The following is a 24,342-nucleotide window of genomic DNA, read 5'->3' on the forward strand; positions in this document are numbered from 1 at the left end:
AGTGTAACTGAAAGTAGTCCTGTAACATGAATAACACAGTAAAAGAAATAGGAAGTACTAGATAATACTTACTTAAAAAATAAAAAGGAAAATTAGGCTCTATTGTTCTATCTGGGTTTAATAATTTTGTTTCTAAATTTGAACCTTCCAGTAGTATCTTACTAATCTCCTTTTCCTCCTCACTGTATGTTAGTTTTCTGTCTGGTGTCTACTTATCTGTTCCTCTTTTATTTCACATTACAAATGCAATCATCAGTCCTCATACAGGACTTTAAATGTGATTTGTCTTTGCCACAGTATTCCAAGCTTGCTGGCAGTTTTCTAACCCATCACTGTTCTGTCATTCACACCTTTTTCAGAGGGGAGTTTGATTTTAGCATTCCGAGAAGATGAAGGAGATTAACTGGCTCTCTTGTATACAGTTTTATTAATACAGTCAGAGAATCACAAGCAAAGAGATGGGTGAATCAAATCTTTTTGTGGGGGGAGTTAAGATTTGCTTGCTTTTAGTACTCTGAAGGAGCGGTTCTCAGCTGTATTGTGGGAAACCCTTTTCCTGTTTGTGTCTGAACTTCTGCCCATGATGAGAGTTCTGGTCACTGTATTACATCAGACAAGGGAAACATCTTGTTCTGCAATCAGAACTCTTCCTTTTTACAATTCTCCTTATCACATTCCATGTTCTCTTTGTGAAGCCAAACAAAGTGCCCTGTTGTTGGTGTGGGTAAGAAATAACACAGGAAAAATCAGCTAATTTCATGTTTGTGCTACTGTGTGCTCTGGAACTGGCAGGAACTGTTGAAGTCCTCAGCCCCAGAGGGAGGAAAGCCTGAAGTGAGTCCTGCCATCAGTGTAGCTGTAATAACTATTCTGTGTTCCTTTCAGCTGATTTTCTTTAGCTCATCCTTTCACTAGTTCACCTCCAGGTCCTATCACCCAGAGCCAAAGCTGATGAATACTGAAGGCAGCTGTCCTGTGCTTTCACTGTGTAAGCCCTCCTTATTCCAGCTCTGCAGGGGATTGCTCAGGCTGGCAGCTCCCTCTAACCATGTTCAAGGTGTCTGTAGTATTTACTGGAGATAGCACACTGGACTGTGCAGTTGTATGAGTAAAGTGGGAGCAAGCAAGCCTTGTACAGGTCTTGCGAGTCGGGAGGGAGAGGAAAAAGCCCTAAGCCCTTTTATGGCCTTGCAGCTATAAACTGCAGCCCAGGTCCAGAGGGTGCACAGGAAAGAGAATGAGGGGACAAGTGAGAGCTGAGAGTTGATGGTGCAAGAGAAGGATCTCTGTGGTTGCAGAAAGTGATGGGAGAAGCTGGTGGGAGGGACAAGCCATGTGTCCCACCTGAAGGTGGGGATGGGGAAAGGATGGGCAGAGAGGAAAGACATATTCTCCCATTCTGGTAGGCTTGGGATAGGTCTGCTGCTGCAGAGGTTCCAATTGCTTCTTAGAGGCTTTATGTTGACAGCAGGTACAAGGGAAGCAAAAGCATCCAGTGACAAGCTAGAAAGGAGGATGGCACTGACTCTGCATTCAGGTTCACCAGCTGCAAGTTGGTCACCTTTGTAACACTGAAATCTGTAGCAGAAGAATAGTGAGATGCAACCAGTACAGGAACACAGCAGGAAAGGCGAATAAAGTGTGTTTTTATTCCTTCCCATTTTTCTGAATATGGTTGAAAACAGACCCTGCCCCTTGTACTGGAGACCAATTGCAATGAATTCCTGCCTGTAGAAGCATTACAGTCCTCCTCATGTAGAACAGGAGAATATACTAGGGACCTTTGGAAAGTCTGATTTTCTGTGAGTAAAATAGCCTTTTAAATAAAGAAACAGGGCTAGAGTCAGCGGAATTGTCATCAATAACCACTAAAGGGGCCTTTTGGTTTGGTGCATGAATTGGCTCTAAGCTGAACTGGCTAAAAAAGTGTCAAAATCTGTGGGGTTTGGTTAGTTGGTTTAGTTTTGGTTAACATTCCAAGCAATACACTCCTTTGAAGTGTGTCCCTCTTTTTGGTCTGCTGGCAGTTCTGTCCCCATGGCAAGGTGACAATCAGTACCATGAGAAGCATATGAGATAGCAGAAGCCAACACCAACCCTTTCATTCATTCATCCCAGGGACAGACAAAAGTGGTTGGATTAGCCATGCTTTCAGTCCCTTCCCTGACTGACACAGCTGCTGCAGGAGCCCCCTTGTATACCAGGAACAATGTTGAATCTCTCCCCCATGCCTGTGGTCTCAGGGTGCTGTTGAACCCTACTTGTCACTCTGATGTTGCCCATAGCCTTGGCAATGCTGTTTTCAATCACACAGGTGTAGATGGCAGTAGCAGTGATGTTGTGCAGGAGGGAAACCACCCTCACAGTGATGTTTTCAGGGTTCAGCTCATAGCTGGTGTTGGCAGCGTGGGGCAGGTGCTCCCAGTTTCACCATAGGCCATCCAGTGAACAGCAGGGCAAGGGAATCAGTGCAGGGCTTTGCACTGCAGTGTGTCCCCATGGCTCCTGTTCTCCACCTGCACCATGGGGATGCTGAAGGCTTTGGGAGGGAAAACAGGAGAGAGTCAAAACAAGGAAAGTGATAGGAACTGGGCAGGAAATACCCAACTGCATCTACTAGTTCCAGGTATTTCTAGGCTGCTTGCACAGCACTGCCTGTAGCCAAGCTAAAAACTGGCTCAGACAGAGCTATGTACAGGCTGAGCCATGGGAGGATGACTACAAGGGATATAAGGACTCCTAGGACATGGCAGTCCAACTTGACAGGACCTGCTGCAGTCATGACACAGCTTTAGTGTGTTTCATTTATTCCTAATAATGGGGAAAAGATAATTCACACTTTGGCTTTGGGTGGTAGGACCTGGAGGTGAACTGGTGGAAGGATGAGCTAAAAAAAACCAGCGGAAAGGAACATGTCTGTCCACACAGAACAGTTATTACAGCTATGTCACAACATTTCACATGTTCTTTCTAATGCCTTTTCTGTGTGGATTACTTTAAACATCCAATCAAGCAACACAAAAGCAGACAGATTCATAAAGTTTCAAGGAGGGATGGGGGACAAAATCCCTGTGGACCTTTTGCAAGCCTCAGGCTTGAGCCAAAACCCTCTTTCACTTGGAGAGATCTGAGGGCTTTTCCTCACCCAATTTGAACTGTAGGGCAGCAATTTTGGCCACAGGGTTAAGAGGGAGGGTGCAAAGATTGCAGTCTGGAGGAGACCCTCAAGGGGTTCACCCATCAGTCTCCACATGAGCTGACCACTTGGGAAGCGACTTGTTATTACAGCTAAATTCATCCCACTGGAAGAGGCCCTAGACCCGGTGGTTTCCAGACCTTTCCTTGAGGATTGACTCTTGTAATGTTTTATGTAATATGTAATGTTTTAGATAACTATGATATCAGAGTTTTGTTGCTCTGGTAGTAATTTTTAAAAGCCGAATACTTTAGAAAAACTGAGAAAAATATATTAAAAAAAATATATTAAAAATGCTACAATTTTTACTATGCAGCACTTCTGGCTGGAGTTATATCCTAATCCTAGAAAGAAAAAACTACCACGTTATCAAGATTATAACCTTTTCTGGAACAAGAATGTCAAAAGAGGGAGTAAGACCATAAATATCCCTGTAAAAGCCAGTAAAATACCCTACTCAGAGGTGCAGCACCACCATAATTACAGGTAGGTTCAACCAAGCCACACTAACCACACACTAGAGGTGTAGCCCTCACCTCCTGTCCTGTACCGCAGCACTGCTTCCTCACTCTCTCTGGCTGTGGTGACAGAGCACTGGTCAATGCCAGCATCGGAGAGCTGCACATCCCTCAGCTCCAGGGAAGCATTCCCACCCATTCCCTGCTCCGCAAACACGGCCGTGCGGCCCTGAAAGGACGGATCTTACTCTTGCAGGTGGTCCTTCCCACCCTTAAACTCGTGAAGCAGCCCAGCTACTCCTTCCTTGGCCCACTGGATTGTTGTGCTGTCAATCTGGATGTCAGGCTTGAAAGTGAAGCCCAGGATGCTGCACTGGCCAATGTTCTCTGGAGATGTCAGCGCCATCACACTGATGGATTGTTTTCCTGCAAGGAGAGAGCAAGGAGGCAGGAGAAAGGTGGGCAGCAAGCCTGGAGAAAGGCCAGACTGCCCTGTGGCTGTCATGGACCCAAGCCTGAGGCACTGGCATGTGGCAAAGCCACCAGTGGCAGCTACTAGTGCTGCTAGTAGAGGTCAGCTCTCATGGACTGTATGCCAAGATAAAACACAGAAGTATTTCTTTAGCAAAAGAGTGCTTCAAAAAGTAGCTCTTTTTACTTGTGTGAGAAGAATTAATGTGGTATTTTCTTGTTTACTTACATGTATCAGGGATTTTTCTCTTTGCAGCTGCCAGAAAAGCATGGGTTTTTTGTCTTTTCTTAGTCAGGACCTCCCTTTATGCAATATAAATGTGATTGGAAGGCATAATGCTGACAGAGAAATAGCAGTTCTTTCCCCCTTATTGAAATCCAAATATTTTTCTTTCATTTAAGAAAGGTCAGCATCTCAAATCCTAAGCTGCAAGCCTGAGAATTCCCAGAGCCAGGTCCTCTTTCCTGTGCAGTCCTCCTCTACCATCCTCACTCAGCACATTCCAAGGAAGTTGCATTTTAGCCAACACCACAGCAACATATTTTTGTTGTCTCTGATGGACCTGGGAAAGGTGCCCCATCCTGGCAGATGCTCTCTGATTTCACAATAAATACCATCCCATCATGCCATCCTGTCTGGGAGAATGAGCACAGTATGTGCAGGACTTTATGTGTAGGTTTGGGGCTCCAAGCCCAAGGAAATTTCAGCTGGCACACCACTATACCTCCAGCAGCACAGGCTGCACTACACCTACCTATCCTTTGTTCAGGGGTGGTAGGTGGCACTTCCACACATGATCACACCTCAGCCTGTGCCTGGGATGGTCACACGGAGGTAGAGGCAGGGCAGAAGTTCATCACCCCACCAGTAACTGCAAGAAATCTGAGCAGGCACATACCTGAGACACTGAAACCAATGATCAGGGTGATCACTGCAGCCAGGATGACAATTACTGTAGTCATGCTATTGGGAAAAAAGGAAACAACAAGACTAGTGCAGAGCCCACCTCCTTCACAGCCCATGCCTGTACCGTCCATCTGCAGAGTTTTCTGTGGGAAGGAGGTGGAGGCAGATGAGCCCCAGACCCAGAATGAGGCAAATGGGTGAAGCACATGACCACAGTATGATGAACATTCAGCTGAGCAGCACTTGTCATCAACAGTGATGCTGTGGCAGGAGACCCAGGCTTTGCCTTTGAGAGCAGGCAGGTGGCCTCGGTGGAGGATGCTTCTCTCTTCATTCCCTGGTGCATTAGCAAGTCAGGCAATCCATGCTGACACTTGGTGAGTGACCAGCGAGTGAGCAAATCAGAGATGCCTCTGACCCCAGGAGAAACCAGGAACAAGGCAGAGTATGAGCAGGAGAGGTCTGGAAACAGGGCCATTTTTTTGAGCTGGTTGGATTTGGGATGCTCCATTGAGATCGGAGATCGGTAATGGGCTGTTGAATGAGAGACTGAGGAGGGGAGGACCACTTGCCAAGCCACACAAGTGGAGCAGCCATGCCAGAGGAGAAGAAAGGAAGCATGTCATCGATCAGCACAGCTCCAGCCTTGCCAAGCTCAACCTCTCTGGCACAGCCCACCTTGGACAGACCCGGAACACAGCTGGGTAGGGACTCCCACCACAGCCACTGGAGCTGTCATTAGGTCACATTTTCCTGTGGACTGAGGGGTTGCGGCAGCAAACTCAGCTTCCAGCCAGAGCAAGCCTTGAAGCAGCTCCCTACAACTCACAGGTACATCCTGGAGCTCATGCCCAGCAGTCTCACAGAGACTCCTCACAGAGGAGAAGCCCAGAGAGCACGATAGGTCACGGCCCTTCTGCTCCAGCAGCATTTAGCGGTTTGCAGCACACTGTACCAACACTTTGGGTAGCTTCCCGCAGGGGAGTCCATCAGTGTCCCTACAACCAGGGACTCTTCCCACCACTGATGTGTGCCTGCATCTGTGACTTGCTCAATTTCCACAGATGCCGTGATCTGATACAGAACTTTAGAGAACTGTGTGAACAAGCCTCTCCCACAGAGAGCAGAAGGGAAGGGAGAAAGGGAAGGTGGGTCAAAAGAGGGAATAGAGAAAAAGGGACATGTTGCAGACTTGTTTGCTCTCCCAGTCTCCCTTGCATCCACATCCTTAAAGCCAGTGGGAAGTCGTCTGAGGAAGTCCTGTTTGCATATGCTCAGAAGGGATCAGACCTCTGTATTTCACCAAAATATGTGGTATCTCCAGATAAGGGTTCATACAAATCCATATGCACATTCACATCCATACCAAGCTCTGCCTATAGATGCCCTCAGAGCTGAGAGATGTCACATTTGGCTTCTTCCCTGTTGTCACCAGCTTTCAGTCATGGCTGGGATGGACAGCAGTTCTACACCTAATCCCTCATGGTGGATCACAGCTGACCCTACTGGGAGAAAAGCCAATGGACATCATCCAGCCATGGGCACTGGGCAGCTGGGGACTCAGCCACTGCCTCACCCAGGGGCCTGTGGGGTGGGGACTTTGATGGCTCCTGTGGATCCTGCAGCATGATGCTTCCAGCAAAGCCTTCCTATGTCCCACGGGGCTCAGTCCTGAGTCACTCAAGGTCCCAGCCAGGCTCACCATGGAACAGCCTGTGCTTTCCTGTTCTGGGGAAGATGCCAAATGTGTCATGTATGTTGAATAACATCCTTGAGGAGCTCTACCACTTTCCACTCTGGGAGTTGATCCCAGAGGGAGATAGCTGCTATAAACTCAGCCAAGATTGTCATGACAAGCCTCAGCTCCCACGCCTGGGAGGCACCAAGCAAGCAGCAGTCACACTGCTGTCACACAACAGTTGTGACTCACCTTTATCCCCATATCTTACAATCCTTCTTCCCAAGGACAGGCAGGGAAGAAATTCCTCAGAATTGAGGGATGCTCCCAGAGGGTTACAGTAAATGCAAGGAGGTATATCATGTGGGATAAGCAGCCAGGCTGTCCTGCTGTGCAGTCCTTGAATGCTTCAAGTGCCACCACACTTACCTCTGGTCCTTGAAAGGACCCTCTGGCCTAAGCACCACCTCTGCCCTCACACTCTTCTGTCCAAAACCATCCTCAGTTTACTCACAGACAAACACAAACCAGCACAAACAGGCCACACCAATGCTTTGTCTTGTGCTGATGCCACCTGCCCCCATAGCTGCAAAGCATTGTTAGTATTGCACCCAGAGAGTGGCTACCCACCCTGCTCCAGAGCACCAGCAGGGCTGACTGAAAAAGCAGCTTGCTTGTCACAGAGGGAATAGCAATTTTGGGTATGACACTGCCCACTTCAACATCCCTTGTGAAGGACAAGGAGAAATAGAAACGGACTGATGAAGGTGGGCTGAGGCTTCTCCAATTGGAGCCCTGACACCACCCTCAGTTCCCAGTGTCGATCTGGCAGCCTGTGGCATGCTACTTTGTGCCTATTTTCCATAGTCTTGCTCCTCATCAGCCAAATTTGTAATCAAACTGGAATCAAATTTGGCATTAAATTCATCCATTCATTCCCTGCTTGAATGCTGCTGATCCCAGCCCGGGGACAGGGAGAGGCTTGCAGCCTGACTGTGATAGGCAGCAGTCCTAATCCTCCAGATCTCTAGCTCCATTTGGACTAAATTTTCCTTCAGGAATTGGCTTAGAGGGTCAAAAGAACTGGAAGATTAAAATATTGAAGGTCCCTTGTCTTCCTCCTTATATCAGAGCTTACTGTGGAAAAGAAATGACAGTGTGTCCTGGTTTGAAGGACAGGCGTCTGCCTGTAGCTGCCAGGCCTAGGATGGTTCTAGCTTCGAGCTGCTACAGGGTCAGGTTAGCTCTGGGGGACCCCGAGGCAGAATTCAGCTTCTCAGCCAGCTAGGAATGAGATCTCAGGAGCCGCTGTAGAGGTTCCCAAGGTAGCTTTATTTCTTCAAAGGGTTTTACCAGCAAAATCCGGATATATAGCATAGCAAGGAGTTTTTATAGGGCTCAGGGGGATTGAGATTCTAACCAGTAAAATTTTAAGTTGAGAAGTATCCAATTACTTTAAGATTCTAGGTAAGAAAAGACGAATCGTCTAGTAAAGTTAAAAACCAATAGAAATCTTAAATGATAACAGGGGTTTTAGTAGGTGGGGGGGAACATTTCTCATGAAAAGTTTCATTGTCTCAGGGCATGAGATCCCAGGGGCCATTTTTAGGGACAGTTGTATTATCCACATCTGCCAATAAAGGCAGAAGCTTCTCCTTGAAATGGAGAATGTAAGCCCTCTCCCTCCTGATTATTACAATTTTTGAATCAGGGACTCTCAGGCAGAGATAAGGGGGTAGGAATAACAGCTCTTTACTAATATCTAACCGGACAAACAGAAACAACAGCAGCTATGAAAATTAACAACCAAACAGAAGAAATAACTCAGTTCCAGTCCCTTTTTCAGCCGCAGACACTCCGCCTGTGCCCGGTCCCGGTGCGCAAAGCGGAGCAGGGCCCGGGCAGCTGCGGAGAGCAGACGGGAGCGGGGCGGGCAAAGCGGCAGCGCCGAGTCCCAGGTGGGAGGATGGAGGAAGGGTCCATCAGAGGAGGATGGAGGAAGGGTCCTCGTCCATTTGGGTCCTGCTGCTCAGCTGTGTGCTCACAGGTACGAGGCTGGAGCGGAGCAGATGGCAGGGCAGAGTCCCACAGCAGAGAACCTGGCTCTCCGCGTTCGGATGGAAACGAGCAGATCCCCCGACCCCTGAAACCCCACCAGAGAGAGAGAGAGAGAGAGAGAGAGTGAAAGAGAGGGAGAGAGAGAGAGAGAGAAAGAGAGAGAGAAAGCGAGAGAGAAAGAGAGAGCGAAAGAGAGCGAAAGAGAGCGAAAGAGAGAGAGAGAGAGCTAAAGAGAGGGAGAGAGAGAGAGAGAAAGCGAGAGAGAAAGCGAGAGAGAGCGAGAGAGAGCGAGAGAGACAGCCCCTGCCCATCCCTTTATCTTGAGCAATCAGGAGCTGGGAGCGCAGCCCAGCAGGCTTCCTTAGCATGATAATGGGAAAAATTCTCCAAAAGAGGTGGAAAAGTAAGGGAACAAACCCCAACCCCCGACACAGTGGTAACCCAAAACAACAGGGTTTCAATTGCAATATGCAGCTGATGATTGCAAAACCCAACTTTCTTCAGCACTTCAGTGGTTGTTGTTGTTGTTGTTGTTGTTGTTGTTTGGGATTTTTTTGGTTTTGGTTTTGCTTCCTTGGTTGGTTTTGGTTTTTTCCTGAAATCAGCAGAAATCTCCCACTGCTTCTCTGAAACTTCCTGGAAAATTCACTCCTCTCTGGTCTGTTTCTGCATTTCAGGATTAGCCTGAAGAGCAAATGCCCCTGCAGGAAGCCTGCTTCTCTCAGTAACCTGCTGCTGCCTGGCAGGGCAGGCAGAGGGACTGGCAGAGCAGGATGAAGGTTTTCAGAGCAGCAAGGGACAGATGTGCACTTATTCACACCCATCAGTTATTTCCCTGACAAAGGCTAGCTGGGCTCTTGAGAATAACAGAGCTGGTTATTACATGCATTCCAGACACATGAGGAATACAGTGCCCAGGGAATATTTACACTCTGATATTGTGTCTACAGACAACCTCACTCCTGTCAGTGAAAAGGTGCAGTTAATATTGCTTATAATTAAATATTGTTAATATTTAGTTCTTCCTTGATGCTCCATGTGACAAAGCTTATGTGTGAGGTCTCTTCTGTTCACATGTGGCCTATCCTCTCCCCACTGCTGTTCCATTCTGGTGGGATAGACACAGGTAACAGCAGGGTGATACATCCCAAGAGTCTGAAAAATTCGATTTCCTCCCTCCCATCTGCCAAGGCAAGTGCAGTTAGTACCATATCTCCAGGAAATGACCTGACCTTGGTATGCCATGGTCACAGCATCTGTGAAGACAAGTCAAACACCAGGTGCCTGAAGGTCCCACATTGTTCAGCACAGCCCCTGTCCATTGCATGATATATCCTCCCAAGCTGTCCTGCCTAAATAACTGAATGCAGCTAAGTAGTGGTGAGCCCAAGCACTGAACTCTCATGAATGAGGAAACACTGAGCATCACAACTCCCCCCTCCCCCAGGGCAGTCACAATCAGGGTGGCCTGGTTAGACACTGGCACAAGAGGAGAGACCTCCCACACATCCATTTAAGAAACATGTCTTATTTAAGACAAAAAATAGCTTGTGGTTTGGTAGCCAGCTAATCCTGGGGTTAGAGTGCATGAGTGTCCCAGGATATCTGCAGCTTACCCATCACTGAGGGGCTGTGTCATAACCACGATTAGCTCAGGTCTCCCTACAAAAATCTCCAACCACTTCCTTTGCACTGGGCAGAGAGGTCCCACCTGCAGGTCCCCCTCCTGGCCCCATTTGCACTGTGAGTCTCTCCTGCCTCTCTGTGCTGTGCTAAGAGGTTCCTACGAGCTCAGCAGTGCTCTCAGAGCCACACAGGTTTGCAGCTGCCCCTTTTCTGACTGCTGTTTAATCCCTTAAAGCCAAACCACCTCTCCCCCTCACCCTGAGGCCAGCTCCTGCTGCTCTCAGGTCTGCCAGTGTGCCGCACTTTGGAGCACGTAAAGGAAAGAAATTGACACCTGCAAAACCCTGCAGGTTTTCCCCTCTGGGCTTGGTCTCAGATGAGGCTGGGGGCAGGATGAGTAGCTCTTGGGCATAACAGGTTGAGAAGGGCAGAGAGGTTGTGAAAGAGTAGAAAAGAGAAGGCAGCTTGCACCACCATTTTCAGTTTCCCAAAAGGGAACCTGTATATCCTGACATCTACATTTGGACTGTGTTCCAGGGAAGATGGAAAAAAGGGGATTTTTGACAGTCTGTAGCTATCTCCAGTAAATTTGGATGGTTGGTGGGAGTGAACAGCTTTCCCATGCAGAGCTGAGCATGCCCAGAGGAACTGAAAACAGTCCGGCACCTAAAAAATCCAAACTACTTTCTCTGCAATAACCACAGGTTAAAATCAAGATCAATCAATACTGGTCAGTGATGATAAGCTGGAAAAAAAATCGTCATTATTTATCAGCATTTTGCTGATTATTAAGCCTCTCCTAATTAAGTACTACAGTACAAGAAGCTAAGAATAGCTCTAGGCCACAGTGGCCTGATGGGAAATGCACATTAAGAAATATCTTGTTGCCCTCAGTGACAGTGGATTAGTGACTGTGGCGACACCTGATTTATAGCTACGTGTGCAGTGGGCAGACAAGGTGTCCCCTTTCCACTCCACTTAACTCCAGGTCAGCCACAGCAAACCCCATTGCACAATCAACAACGTTACTTCCATGTTGGAAAAACATGTCTGCTTCTTGGTGTCACTGGAATGCTGCAGGAGCTATCAGTGAAGGAGAAGATGGAGTTGTGGCAAGCTGACCAGCAGCCAAGATTGACAGAGCATTCCACAGAGGTGTAGGCAGCCAGCAAGCTGAAAGAGATTAAAGCTTTTCTTGGTGTTTGACCCAAAATGTAAGTGCTTTCCAGCTTTATGTTCCCACATCTGTAATAATGATGTCAAGAGGTGCTTGAGAAGCACCACAAATGAGAACACTACTGATCTGGAAGGAGAACTTGACACTGCCTTATTGGCAATATCTGTCCTCAGCCTCACCTGCCTGTGAAGGGAAGCTGGAAGCAGCAGCACTCAGAACAAGCTCTCACCTCTCCGAAGAGGGAGATGCTGAGCCACCTAGGGCCGCAAACACACAAAGTCCTCCACGCTGCATGTGGATCTGTCCTGACATGGCACTCCTGTCACATCCCAAGGTGTCTCCTTAGACCTGAGATCACCTCTGGAGGACATGCAGGTGGTCTGGAACCCAGCTCTTTCCGATGCCCGCCGATGAGAGACTGCAGGAGGCTGTTCTTAGAGGTTTTCATGGTTGTTTATTGTTCCTTATCTCAGGAATGCTTTGTCCAGCGAACAGCGATCTGCTCGCTAGACGTCCAGGGCAGAATCTGCCTGAGAAAGGCAGGACTTATCTTTTATAGTCCAAATTACGTACTAGGTATTTACAAATGACCCCCAATACAATACAATCTTGTTACATGGTCCAGATCTGTTCTCATCCAATCTAAAAGTGCCAGCGTGTCACCCAGCATGGATGACACGGAGAAGAAGGAGGAAGAGGTATCCACACCCCCAATTCTCCATCTTGGCCATGTGTCCCTTATCACAAACATTCTAGAAATCTGCTAATTCTACATTCTAACAGTCTAGTTTACACTCTATTTATTTTTGTGGCTTGCATTTCTTCTCTCAATGTTGGTAAATTGTTCCAAGGAGCTAAATCCAGCCCCTGAGACACCTGGGTCTCATTCGAGGGTCTTTGGGGACCCCCGCCAGGGGGGTCTTAAACCTTCCAGGGAAGCCAGAGGAATACTCTGGACTCCCACACACTTCCATCAGTGCACCCCTGTGAACCACCTTCTGCTATGGGAAAAAGAAGCAGCCCATCTGAGCCAGAATCTGCTCTGCTCCTGAGATCTTCTGGGACAAAATAGGCATTTGTGAAACAAAGGCACAAGTGCAGTTTTGTCACCAGCCTTTCAAAGGAGAGATACCTCCGGAAGCACCCTACATGGAATCTTTCAGCCTCCAAGCATCCTTCCAGGCTTTCCACAGTCTCTTGTTCTTCATGGTTTCTCTTCCAGCTACACTGTTCTCCCTATTGAGGGAGTAAATCCTCTTCTCTTGACATCCAAAGCCCATGTTCATTTTTTCCACAGATTTTGGAGACAGGCAATTTTATCAAGAGCTTTTGTTCTGGAGAGAAAAAAGTCAGTACTTACCAGTGCAGTTCTGTCAGCATTGCGTTCATGTCTGTCTTGAAAATACCTTTATTATCTCAAGGACCAGATGGCCAGAAATAACATCATATAGCCCAGCAGACTAACTACACTTCTTAATGCACCCCCTGACCCAGGTGTTTATCAACAGAGCACTAGAAGCCCATCTTGGAAATGGTTGTTGGGATCCAATGTCAGACTCCAGCAGATCAGAAGGATGTATTCATTTGCAAAGTACTCTGAATTATAAAGACCAAGGGCAAAAGCTGCTGGCAGACAAAGGGAGGACACTCCAACCTAGCCCCTCTCCCCCCCCCTCCCCCCCCCCCCCCAAGTGATTAAGGTCATTAAACGTCTTTTTTCAAGATGATTCTTCAAGATATCCTCATGCACAACAAGCACCAAGCATACAGTGGTAGCTGGACAATACTTCCTAATCCCTGGGACCAACTGGGCCTTCAAGCCTAACAGAAAGAAAAAGTCAATACCAGGGCCTGACCCAAACTGTCCAAAAACTGTTCTGCCCATGTCAAATGGAGAGCTGAAGTTCCCTGATGTAACTGTTTGGGCTAGATGGGGTTTCCAGCCTTTAGCTACAAGTCTGGATAGCTCTGAAAAGTCCTTGATGCAGTACAGTTGCAAAACCAGCTGAAAGATTCCAAGACCTTGCTGCAGAAGTTCCAAAGATCGTTTATTTCTCTGAAGGGATCCGCATGCAAAATCCAATTACATTGTATAACAAAAGGGTTTTATAGCTTTCTAGAGGATTGAGTTTCTGACCAATAAAAACTACAAGTTACAAGCTATCCAATTACCTTAAAATTCTAAGTAAGAAAAAAACCAAACACTTAGCTACTTTAAAAACCAAGAGGAATCCTAAAAGATAACAGAAGTTTAGATAAGGAAAGGGGGGGCATCCTCTTCAGGGGTTTCTTTGTCTTCAGGGGAGTACGTCCCAGGGGCCCTGCTCAGGGGGAATAACATTATCCACATCCTGAAGATTTTAAATTTCATTGGTATAATTCTGACAGTTTCTTGGAAAAATCAGCGACAGCATGTGTAAGGGATACCTAATACAAAGAGAAAACACATTTCTCTGTCTGAGAGGACTAAGATGTTTTTAGTCAGAAATTATGTGCCTAGAATGTAGTGCTGTCCTTATGTGTTCTGTCTGCAAGACAGCATGAAGGCTCTGAGAAAAAACAACACACCTAGTGGGGTGGGGAGCAAGAGTTAGAAAGACACAAAAAATAGGCATTTTGGTTGACATCACATTCTGCACTGAGCATTGACTCTGTTATAAATTACTCACCACAACCAGGTAGGTCAATCAATAAGGCAATTTATTAATCTGTTGATTAATAAACAGGAACAGGCAACGCAGTGCTGGGGACATGGGGAGTCTGTGCTCTGCCATCACGTCCATCTCACCTTTGGTCACTGCCCCTTTTATAGGCAGTTTCTTGGTGGGCTGTGACATGTTCACTGTGCTGGGGTACAAGTATGAACAAGCTTGAACATATTGGCTAGGACTCAGGCAGCAGTGGCCACAAGCCCCCACCAGGTCTGAACAAGGCTCTAACATGTTGTCAGCTTACACTCCTAGCAAGCAGGTAACAGCAGGGACAAGTCTGTTCATGTTCGCACAAGCCTGTGTTTCCTTATACATAAAAAGTGGATACAATTCATGATTATAGTGTCAAAGTAAGAATACATAAACCAAAAAGCACAGAAAAGTATTTTAACAGATATAACAAAATCATTGTCTTTTCCTATGTCTCATGTCCATGCTTTACTTTGAATGCAGTATTCTTGTTTATATTGATCCCATAGTGCATTTCCATAATGACATGAATCACTGTGTAACATCTCACAACTCCATACATAGCAAGGATGAGAATGAGCAGCTATTTGTTCCATTAAAGGTTACCTCAAACTAAACTTTCACTTTGAAATTTCAGACTCAGCAACTTGGAGATTTAAACTGCCTAATTCGGAGATTTAAACTACCTAAAGATATCTAAACTATTTAAACTATCTAAAGATATCTATCTCCTTTGCTGGGAAGGAGTTCCAAAACTGGCTTTGTAAGAGGAACAAACAACTAAAGAGAGACTTTCAAGGCTAAACAAGCAAAGAGACAGTGCAGCTTTCTACTATTTACATACCAGCTGTCATAATGCAGAAGGCAAGATCCAGTCCTTGCTGTGGACAGTGGAGCAGCATTTCTCTCCCTAAGTGACCAACAGCAGGACCTTTGTACCCAGCTCCTCAGGCAGAATTAGGAGTCCCTAGCAAACACACCTGCAGGTTACCCTCAGGACAGTGGTGCTCCCAGCCTCAATGACAGAAATGTGTTTTGTAAAGGAAGGTATTCAGGGTGTCTGCTTCACCCAGGCAAGCAACTGGAAGCAGCCAGCAGGGTGGCAATTGCTCTTCCAGTGGAGTGCCTCTTGTTCCTCATCACAGACGTCTTTTCCCCAACTATGGGTTGGTAAGTGCCTTGCCAAGGTTGTACAAGCCAAATCCAGGACTTTTGCCGTGTTCCATCTCCTGTGCTCCAGCTCTGCACAGACAATTGCAAACTTGTGTCTGTGACTCCTGCTGATGCTCAAACTGCCCCCAGATCTTCCCTTGGTGAGCGGGGCACTCCCTTTGCTCTCGTATCAGACCCAGCAGCACTGTGTCCCACATCATCTCCATGGAGAACATACAGAGCAGGTGAATGATACTCTGATTCCTGTTCCTATCAATGCCATGAGGTTTTCTGGGCCTTTCTGCAAATACATTACTAACTCACCTTGCCCTTACTTTGTAGGCAGGATATAATGTGACTACAGTTTACCTGGAGGAAGTGTAGGAGTTGCAAACAAAGAGCAGCTTCCAGAAGCATGACTGTGCACACATCCAAGGCTGGAATCCAGATGCGTATCCAACAGAGAGGCAGAAGCCATATTCAGATTGCCAAGCCTTTCCAAGGCATGACCACAAACCCTTTGGAATGTGCCCCAATGAATAGCTTTAACCTCATCAAGAAGGACAGCAGAGGCTGTTGACCCTGGAGAATAGGACACTTCTTGACCCTCCTGTGAGGCAACTGCTCAGACTGAGTTTCCCCTTAGAGCATATCCCCACGGGCCACAAGTCCTCAGAAGTGTAGGCAGCAGATTCCCAGAATTTGCTCCTGTTTGAGCACAAAATAACTGCATACACACCTCTGGGTGGAACATAAGCCACAGTTTTATTTTCCCTCACCCTCCCCTTTCAACACACACCCATCACACTGTTTGTTGGCAGCAAGGCTATGCAGGGATCAATCATACAGATCCTCATGGATCATTTGTGCTTCTGGAGCAGCCAGTAGCAGTGTCCTGAACTCCCAGGAGCTCACCTGGCTGCTCAGAGTGCCACTGTCCTGAGCAAACTCCTCTGTGAGGTGTCGTTGGGTGGCTCACACAAACACTTGGAGCTCTCCTTCACTTGTCCACAGCATGACCAGTGGTGGCAGCCAGGGTGACCTTTGTGCCCGTGGCCACAGCCTTGGTACCCACCTGCAAGAGCAGAGGCACCAGCAGCTCAACCCAAAGTGGGCCAGAAGATCCCGGTGTGTTATAGGCTTTGGCCCCAGGACTTCTCTAAAATGTTCTGAGGAGAACACAGCATATTCAAAGCCAAAATTTCTAGGGCTCCATAAAGAAAGAACAACTCATCTTAAAAGCTGGAGAAAGATGATGATTTCCGCCTCCTTGCCTGTTGAATAAACCAACACATAGGCATCCAGAACCCCATGCCAGCTGCTTGTGGCTGTGGCCAAAGACACTGATCAAACACAGAAAAAAGAAGTCAGTTCTATCCTAGAAACACACAAAACACACGATGACACATGCAGGTGAAGGACAGGGAAAATGGTTGGGATTAAATAAGTAAGGGAGTTGAACTCTTGGCCTAAACATGGAGTGAGGCTTCTTCAGAATTGGCCACTGTGTGACACAGCCCACAAGCTCCCAACATGCCAGCACTGGAACAGGAACACAGGTGCAATGCTGCTCAGCCCCACTCAGAAGAGCTGAAAGGCTGAGATGCCTCGCCCCACCTCCTGCACAGCTGGCTGGGATCTCTTTCTATGGGATGTGCCACAAAGACCCTTCGTGTGTCCTGCTGCACTTCTCCCTGCTGCAGTCACCCCACCACAACATGTGTATGCACAGTTTACCACATTCCTCATGCACGTCCAAGGCGGGAGTTGGGTGAGAATATCTCCTCACACCTCCATCCACCAGAGAGGACACGATGCAACAAATCCTCTTGATCCCAACAGTGTAGGGAGAGCTGAGCACCCACCTGGCATTGTCCCACCACAGGCACAGCGAGCGGCTTTCTGGCCTCTGCAGCAGTGAAATACCCCCTGGTGTTCACGGAACTTGTGCTTCACCATCAGAGTAAAGGGAGAGCCCTGCAGAGGACAGGCAAACAAAGAGGCTGCTGCAGTGGGTGCTGTCAGATGTGTCTGCATCTCAGATACCATGTGGGTGACCCTGTCAGTCACAGATCACTAAGCCCAACCTTAAACTGCTACGTGGTAGAAGTAAACCTTAGACAGATTTAAAACAAATGTCTAAGAAAAGAAAAGTAGGTAAAGAAGAAGCAGTGCAAGAGAAACAAGAAATGCTACCTGTACATGTTGCTCTTTCACATAGACGCAGACAGCATACAAGCCTGGCTCCTCAGGTCTGTAGGAAATACAGTAGGTTCCATCACCATTATCACACACTGTTGGCTTGACTGCACTGTGAACAGTGGAGAGAAATCCAAGAGGACAGTGACTGGCAGAAAATTGCTTTGAATGTAAACCGGAGTTTGGCCTAGATTGGCCTGGTGTGTGGCTTTCACACACCCCTGCTACTGGAAGCTGCAATGACTATACAAAGGAAGTCACACAAAGCCAGTTGCACTGCAAGGATTTGTAGCAACCTGCACATTGAAAAGGCAGAAGATGACACACAGCACACTTACAAGTCGGATTATCCCATCAGATAAGAGCCCACAGAAATGGGGTAAATTCACAGCTTCAGCAAGCAGTTACCTCCAGAAAACGCCATTAAGAAGATAGGATATAATAGGGTAGGTTTGAATCACTTTAACCACTGTCCCAACTGCACTGATCCCAACTCTTCCCTTCAATGCTGAGGAGTTCTAGGACACTGCTGGTAAAATCTCCCTTTTCGTAGTGAAGCTCATTGTGTTTCACAGGGAGCCCTGATGAACAGAGTGCTGGAGAGAAAGACTCAGCCGGTTACTTGAGGATAAATTGCCTGCTTCACAGGAAGATGGAAAGCTTTTCACAGACAATTATCAGGCAGCTCTGCATACAGGAACCTGTTCTTGCTAATCCCCACTAATTAGTCTCCCGGGCCCCATGACATGACAGTCTGTATTCCCCACCCCCAACACTACACATCAATACAGCTGCCTACATAATTTCCTGCCATGAACTCTGTGGTGATACTTGATGCTCCTCTGCAGCTGTTGTTCCTCAAAGCAAAGCCAGACAGCTTTCAGCAACCCATGTAGCAAATGTATACAGGCAAGGACAAGAAACTGAGTTAACGTGGCAACCTCTACCCCACCAAGAGAAATCCAGAAATCCCTCAGGCACGCATCATCCTACATCATAGGTACACTTATGGAAGGAAGGTACATTGGAACAATATTCTTCAATAATATCATAATTATCAATGATGCTGTATTGATAAGCATCTGTACAGCCAGCAATGCTTCTGTGTGCTTTGTCAACATAGCAAAGGGTTTTAGCACCCTGTCACTTTTTTTCATCAGGTCATCCCATCGTGAGTGTTCCTGGAACAAATAAAGCTGGCATCTGGTTCCAGCTACTATAAAACAATCTATATTTTTAAGAACTAACCTCCAGCTGAGTCTGCTTTTGTGCCTGGCTGCTCCTTAGTGACAAGTATAGCCTGGAAACAGTTACAATTTTTTCTGGTTGGTCATTTTCCTCGTGGAAACACTGAGGAGTTCAAGTGCAGCCTTTCCTGGTTTTGCCAGAAAACCTTCAAACATGTTAAAGTACTCAATGCTTGCAACTACAGGAAAAAGGACAAAAGCACAACACAGATTATTTCTCCAGAATGTGAAGAAGACACTTCCATCAGCTGTAAGAGGCTGATGGGGTTGGTGAACTCTCTGTCTGACTTGTGACTGTCATACTGGGGTTGCAATGACTTATGCATATTAGGTGCTAACAAAAGCAGGAGCCCCAGGGGTCTGCTGGGAGGAGTGGGAAGGAAAAACAGCTCCCTCTGACCTTGCCGAGCAACACACACAAGGAGCAGAATCCTTTAAGGAGCCCAAATCACTCAAAGACTTAATACAAATCTCAGCAATCACTGTCCAGCCAAGCACAATCAGTAGAAAGCACTGTAGGAAAAAGAGTAGTGCCTTTTCCTCTACAGATTCTGACCCGCATGCTGAAGCACATTCTCCCACTCACCTAAGCAAGGAGGGAGCCAGGATAAGGGAGGCAGAAAGGCTAAGCCAGTGACCAGGGATTTCTTGAGTGAAATACCCACCAGTCCCTCTTGTCCTTGTGGGTGATGGTGACCTGGACAGCCTCTCCTCCCTGCCCCATGTGCTCCCCTGTAGTGTTCTTGCACAGCAGGGTAAAGCCACTCAGCTGGTTCTGACGGGCACTGTGGAGAACTGGGAATAAAAAACAAAACATCAAGTCAGAAAGAAACAGAATTACAAAGGATTCAAGCCAAGCCATGACTGCCACCTCCCACCTATTCTGCAGAATTGCAGCCCCATCAGAGCACAGCCAGGACTTTCCTTCCACTCACAGGGAAAAGTCAACATACGACTGGGTATCAGGAGAGAGTGGAGGCCATAGGTTCTGAGAGATGTCTGGCAGGTTTAGCCCAGAGATCTGTATGGACCACAAGGGCCTTTTGCCTGTCACTCTAAACCCAGCTGGCACCATGCAACCCATAGGAAGAAGGAACAGCACGCCACTGTGCCCCAGAGAACTCAACACCTACGGCTTGGCACAGAAGGGATCGAACAAGCCCTGGGTCTGTCTCATTTGCCCTGCAGAGACCATTACTGACCAGAACAGGTTGTGCTCTGTGGGATGGTCTGAACATTATCTGTTTGCTGGCCCAGCTCCAAGTCCTTAGTGAGCAAATATTCATAAAATTATCAAGGTATTGCCAGGCATTCCTATAGCAATCTTAGCAGAAGCTGTAATGGGAAAAAACGTACTGAGCCACAAAGGGGATCTGCCTGGGCTCATCCTGCAGAACAGCTTGGACCACCAGCTAATCATGATGTCCTGCTATTGCAGGTGCCATTCCCATTCCCTGAGTGAGCCCTCCTCATGCCTCAGCCCCATGCTGAGATTGGTGATGTTGTGGAGGGCAGTGTCATATGCTCTGCATGTCTGGATGAGAAAAGTTGCCCAGCACAGCTCCCATAGGCAGGCAATACAACCTCTGCTGGAGCTCTACCTCTGCCCCTGGTCAACGCCTGTATATCAGGGAGTCAACAGTACCAGGAGCTGCACACCATGTGGGTACAGAGAGCAGGGGGGTGACTTCAGGGGGCAGTGCACTCCCATTAAGCTGCTGTATACAGCACCACATTACCCTCCCCATGCAGGGTACATCTGGCTGGATCAACCACTTTATTGAGGATGGCCCCAAAAACTTCGTAGCCACAACAGTGCCCTGCCCTCTCGTGAGGAGAGAACTGGATCCGATCATCCACACTGGGGTGGGTGCTATATTTGTTAGCTGGACACCACCCCTTTGGTGATGAAGATCTCCACATCTGAGCCACTCATCAGCAAGTGCTCTGTGAACTCCACGCCTGCCCTCATGTCCAGCAGCAGCTGCTGCAGCTGGGCCTTCTGCAAGCACAGCAGGTTTTCCTTCTGCACCTTCAAGTCCTCCAACTGCTTCAGCATCTGCTCTTCAATTGCATTCACATAGCCCCTGGCCACAGCTTCTGCATGACTGCGGACAGAACTTCCCATCTCATCAACCTGGCTCAGCGCATCCTCCAGGGTGTCCATGTGCTGCTGGCTGCTCTTTAGCAGCTCCTGCAGGGCGTCCCCGTGCTTGTGGATGATACTGCTGAAGTAAAAGGGGTGCTGACGATGTCTGTGCAGAACGCACTCCCGGCACACGGGCTGCTCACACTGCTCACAGAACAGCTGGAGCTCCTCTGTGGGATGGGAGGGGCACAGGAGAGGCTTCCCAGCCTGGCTGCAGTCCTTGGTGTTCTCCAGTTCTATCACAGCATGGGAGGCTGTTTTCTTCTGTCTCCTAGGCAGGAGCAAACACCAATCACTTTATGCATGTTGGATACAAAATACAAAAACTGAGATCCTTTGCAAATGCCTATTTGCCACAGGCTGCAAGTCATAGTGTGCACTGCTCCCCCGTCTCCACTGAAATTCTTGGAAAGGACTTGTGCTCTCCTGAGAACTAGGCTCCACACAAAGGAGGAGCTCATTAAGGACTGCTCTCAGGCTCCTGGAACTTCCCTGACTGCATGGTCAGCACTGATTTCAGACACCTTCTCCCTTAGGAGAAAATCTAATTCAGGCCACTGCCAGAAGACAGTCAAAAAGTAAAACATTTACTATTCCAAAAGTCAAACTTGGATGGGACCTGTTATAACGAAGAACCTGTTATAACCCAGACATCTACCATGTCACAGGGCAGCACTAGAATATTTCCATTCTCTTCAATTTTGGACATTGGAAGTTAGTTATTGAGAAGGATGTAAACCACCCCTCTCCTTACTTGTCTCCTTCACTAATGACTTGTGGCAGTTGCAATGGAAGCTCCAAGCCATAAGCAAAACATACTCCAAGGACCAAGCTCTGCAGAGTTGCTCTGATAATACAAAGCAACCTCACCACAGGCTCTTATGCTACTCCTTTTGCTTCCCACTAGCCTCTCTTGGATCCACCACATTTTCAAAGCCCTCCAGTGTTGCATGACTTCAGCCTAAGACCTCTCTCACTTGTTTCAAGGAGCACAAACATGGCACTCAGAACCATAGAAACCTTCCCTACAGACCACGAAATCCTTTTAAAATGGTTTTCCTTAGCCGTTGTTCTGCTCTGACATCAACTAAAACAAGTGAGAGTCTGTAGATGCCAGTGGGGTGAAAAAATGATAAATGACAGCAGGTCACAGGGCAAAATTTTCTGCTGCTTCCTCCCTTCCGCAGTTACCCCTGGCAGAGCAGCAGGCTGCTATTCAAGGTCTCTAATCACTCTTCAGCGGCTCCACGGGGTATGAGGCATTAGCTAATTGGAATGGTATGCTGAAAATTACACCCAAAGTGGAAAGGTAACTAAGAGCCTAAACATTTTCCCCAAAAATCTGAATTTTCCCTGAAAGCACGTGCAGGGGGGCAGGGTAGGGAGGAATATGTATCAGTTTCTTCTGGGGAAAGAATTTGCCAATCAAGCAGAAAGAGCAGCAAACGTGGAGGGAATAGGCTGAGTTGCTTAACCTAGGCTGAGGCTTCCCTGGCATGTGCTGCTGGGTGTTTTTCTGCTTCTGCTTGTCACCTCCTTGCTTCAGAAAGCCGTTCAGGCTTTACATCACTTTTCTTCTATAGTGCTCACTATTCTCTGCCTGGCTTACAGGCCACTGCATCCCTCTGCTCTTCAACTCCAAACTCTTCTGCAGTTACCTCTTCCTTCTGCAATAATTCCACAACATGTAGCAGGCAAGCACATGGATTGATCATCAGCAGGTAACAACCACGTTAGGCAGGACTTCCACATTTCTCCTTTCATTTTGCCTAGGAGTGCCTTTACACATACACACTATAAATGGTCCTGGAGGTAGAGAGAGGTAGAGCAGCAGCTTCATTTCCCCATTTTCCTTTGGGAGATGTGTCTTTTCCAAAGTGGGACAATACAGCATGTGAGGCTCTTGTCCTACTAGCACCTGCTCATACTCACGTCTGTTGCACAGTAATACTAAACTGAGATGCAAACCAGCATGTGGACACCACGACGGGGCAAAGGTGGCTTGATTTTGGACTTAATGGCCAATAACACGGCTGATGAACCTATTCCCAGGAAGTTCAAGAAGTGTTTGGACAACACTCACAAGCACGTGGAATACCTGGGGTTGTCTTGTGCCAGGACTTGGACTCCATGATCCTTTTGGGTCCCTTCCAACTCCAGTATGATTCTACGCTAGCAGCTTGCTTGTCCTCGAGTGCAGAACATCCTGCGAGCATCCTTCAGGCAGGGGTGGTGAGCGGTGAGTAAAAACCGGGAGACAGTTCTTGCTCTGGCCCGCCCCCAGCCTCGGTGTCCCGGTGTCCCCGCCCGGGCCCGCCACCGCCCCTCAGCAGGCAGCAGAAGCGGCAGAGGCGGACGCCGCACGTCAGGCACCGACCGGCCGCCGCCCCATCGGCACAGAGGTCGCACGCGGCCCCGGCCAAGCAGTCGGGGGAAGCTACCCCACGCCGCCGGCCGGCAGCGGCACCTCGGCGTCGCACACCGGGCACAGGACGGGGCGGGCGGCGCCCGGCGATCCGTCCGGCGGCTCGAGCCGCCGCAGGCAGGGCTCGCGCGGTGGCTGCAGGCAGGGTAGCAGCCGCGGCGACACGCAGGGCTGGGCGCGCCGCGGGGCCCACACGCCAGCAGCCCGCACAACCCCTCTCGGACGCTCGGCCGCGCGCTCCCCTGGGCAACGCCACGCACCGCCCCACACCACGGGGTCGTTCCCCGCCCGGTGCCGCCCGCCCCCTAACAGCCGCGCTGAGGGGCGGAGGCTGCTAGGGGACTCTGCTGCTGCCCGTCCTGCCGCTCCTCCTCCGGCGAAGGCGGCCGGAGAGGATCCGGCGGCCCTTCTTGTCCCGCTCACCGAGGCGCGGAGGGCCGGGCCCGCTACTCCCCTCCTCTGGCACCTGCGGGGTTGTCTCCGACGGTTGTATAGGAAACGGCTCCTTCCCATCCCACCGCCTGCAGATCACGTTTCCAGTTCAAAACTTCCATGTTTACCGCCTGACTGGCCTCTGCAGCCTCTTTGTCGGGCTGCTGAACGCTTTCAGGCCTCGGTAATTTTTCCTTCGGATCACTGGAAAATTCGCAGCACAGTTGAGCGAGAGCGGTGGAACTTTCACTGAGACAGTGCAAGGCGGCCGGGCTTCCCTGCGACTGCCCACCGGGATGGGCTGGTGGCTGTCTTCATTCACTGCACCTGGAAATAAGGAATACTGCACAAGGCAGGCTTGGAAAGCCCAACGTCAGTGAAGCCCTGCATGATGCCCCTTGGATTTTGATAGCATTACACGGTTCTATCAGTCTGGTGCGTAAGCTCTTCAAAGACTGAAACCAATTTTCCTCGTTTTGAAAAAGC

General features: G+C 48.4%; 2 protein-coding genes across 2 annotated transcripts; both read right to left on the reverse strand.

Annotated features, from left to right (window-relative positions):
• Window positions 1-1,456: 1,456 nt before the first annotated feature.
• Window positions 1,457-5,148, reverse strand: VTCN1 (V-set domain containing T cell activation inhibitor 1). Its single transcript, XM_056482154.1, is given in 5 exon segments — window positions 1,457-1,578; window positions 2,262-2,420; window positions 2,423-2,539; window positions 3,733-4,080; window positions 5,025-5,148. Coding segments are annotated over 5 exon segments (870 nt in total).
• An 8,450-nt stretch (window positions 5,149-13,598) lies between these two features.
• Window positions 13,599-23,977, reverse strand: TRIM45 (tripartite motif containing 45). The gene is given in 9 exon segments (XM_056488618.1): window positions 13,599-15,855; window positions 16,319-16,479; window positions 17,270-17,381; window positions 17,601-17,715; window positions 19,516-19,645; window positions 20,590-20,735; window positions 20,737-21,272; window positions 23,324-23,421; window positions 23,424-23,977. Coding segments are annotated over 8 exon segments (1,803 nt in total). The 5' UTR covers window positions 23,938-23,977; the 3' UTR covers window positions 13,599-15,855; window positions 16,319-16,327.
• Between the last annotated feature and the right edge of the window lie 365 nt (window positions 23,978-24,342).

This window comes from Oenanthe melanoleuca, chromosome 1 (genome assembly GCF_029582105.1).
Source record: "Oenanthe melanoleuca isolate GR-GAL-2019-014 chromosome 1, OMel1.0, whole genome shotgun sequence".
NCBI lineage: Eukaryota > Metazoa > Chordata > Aves > Passeriformes > Muscicapidae > Oenanthe > Oenanthe melanoleuca.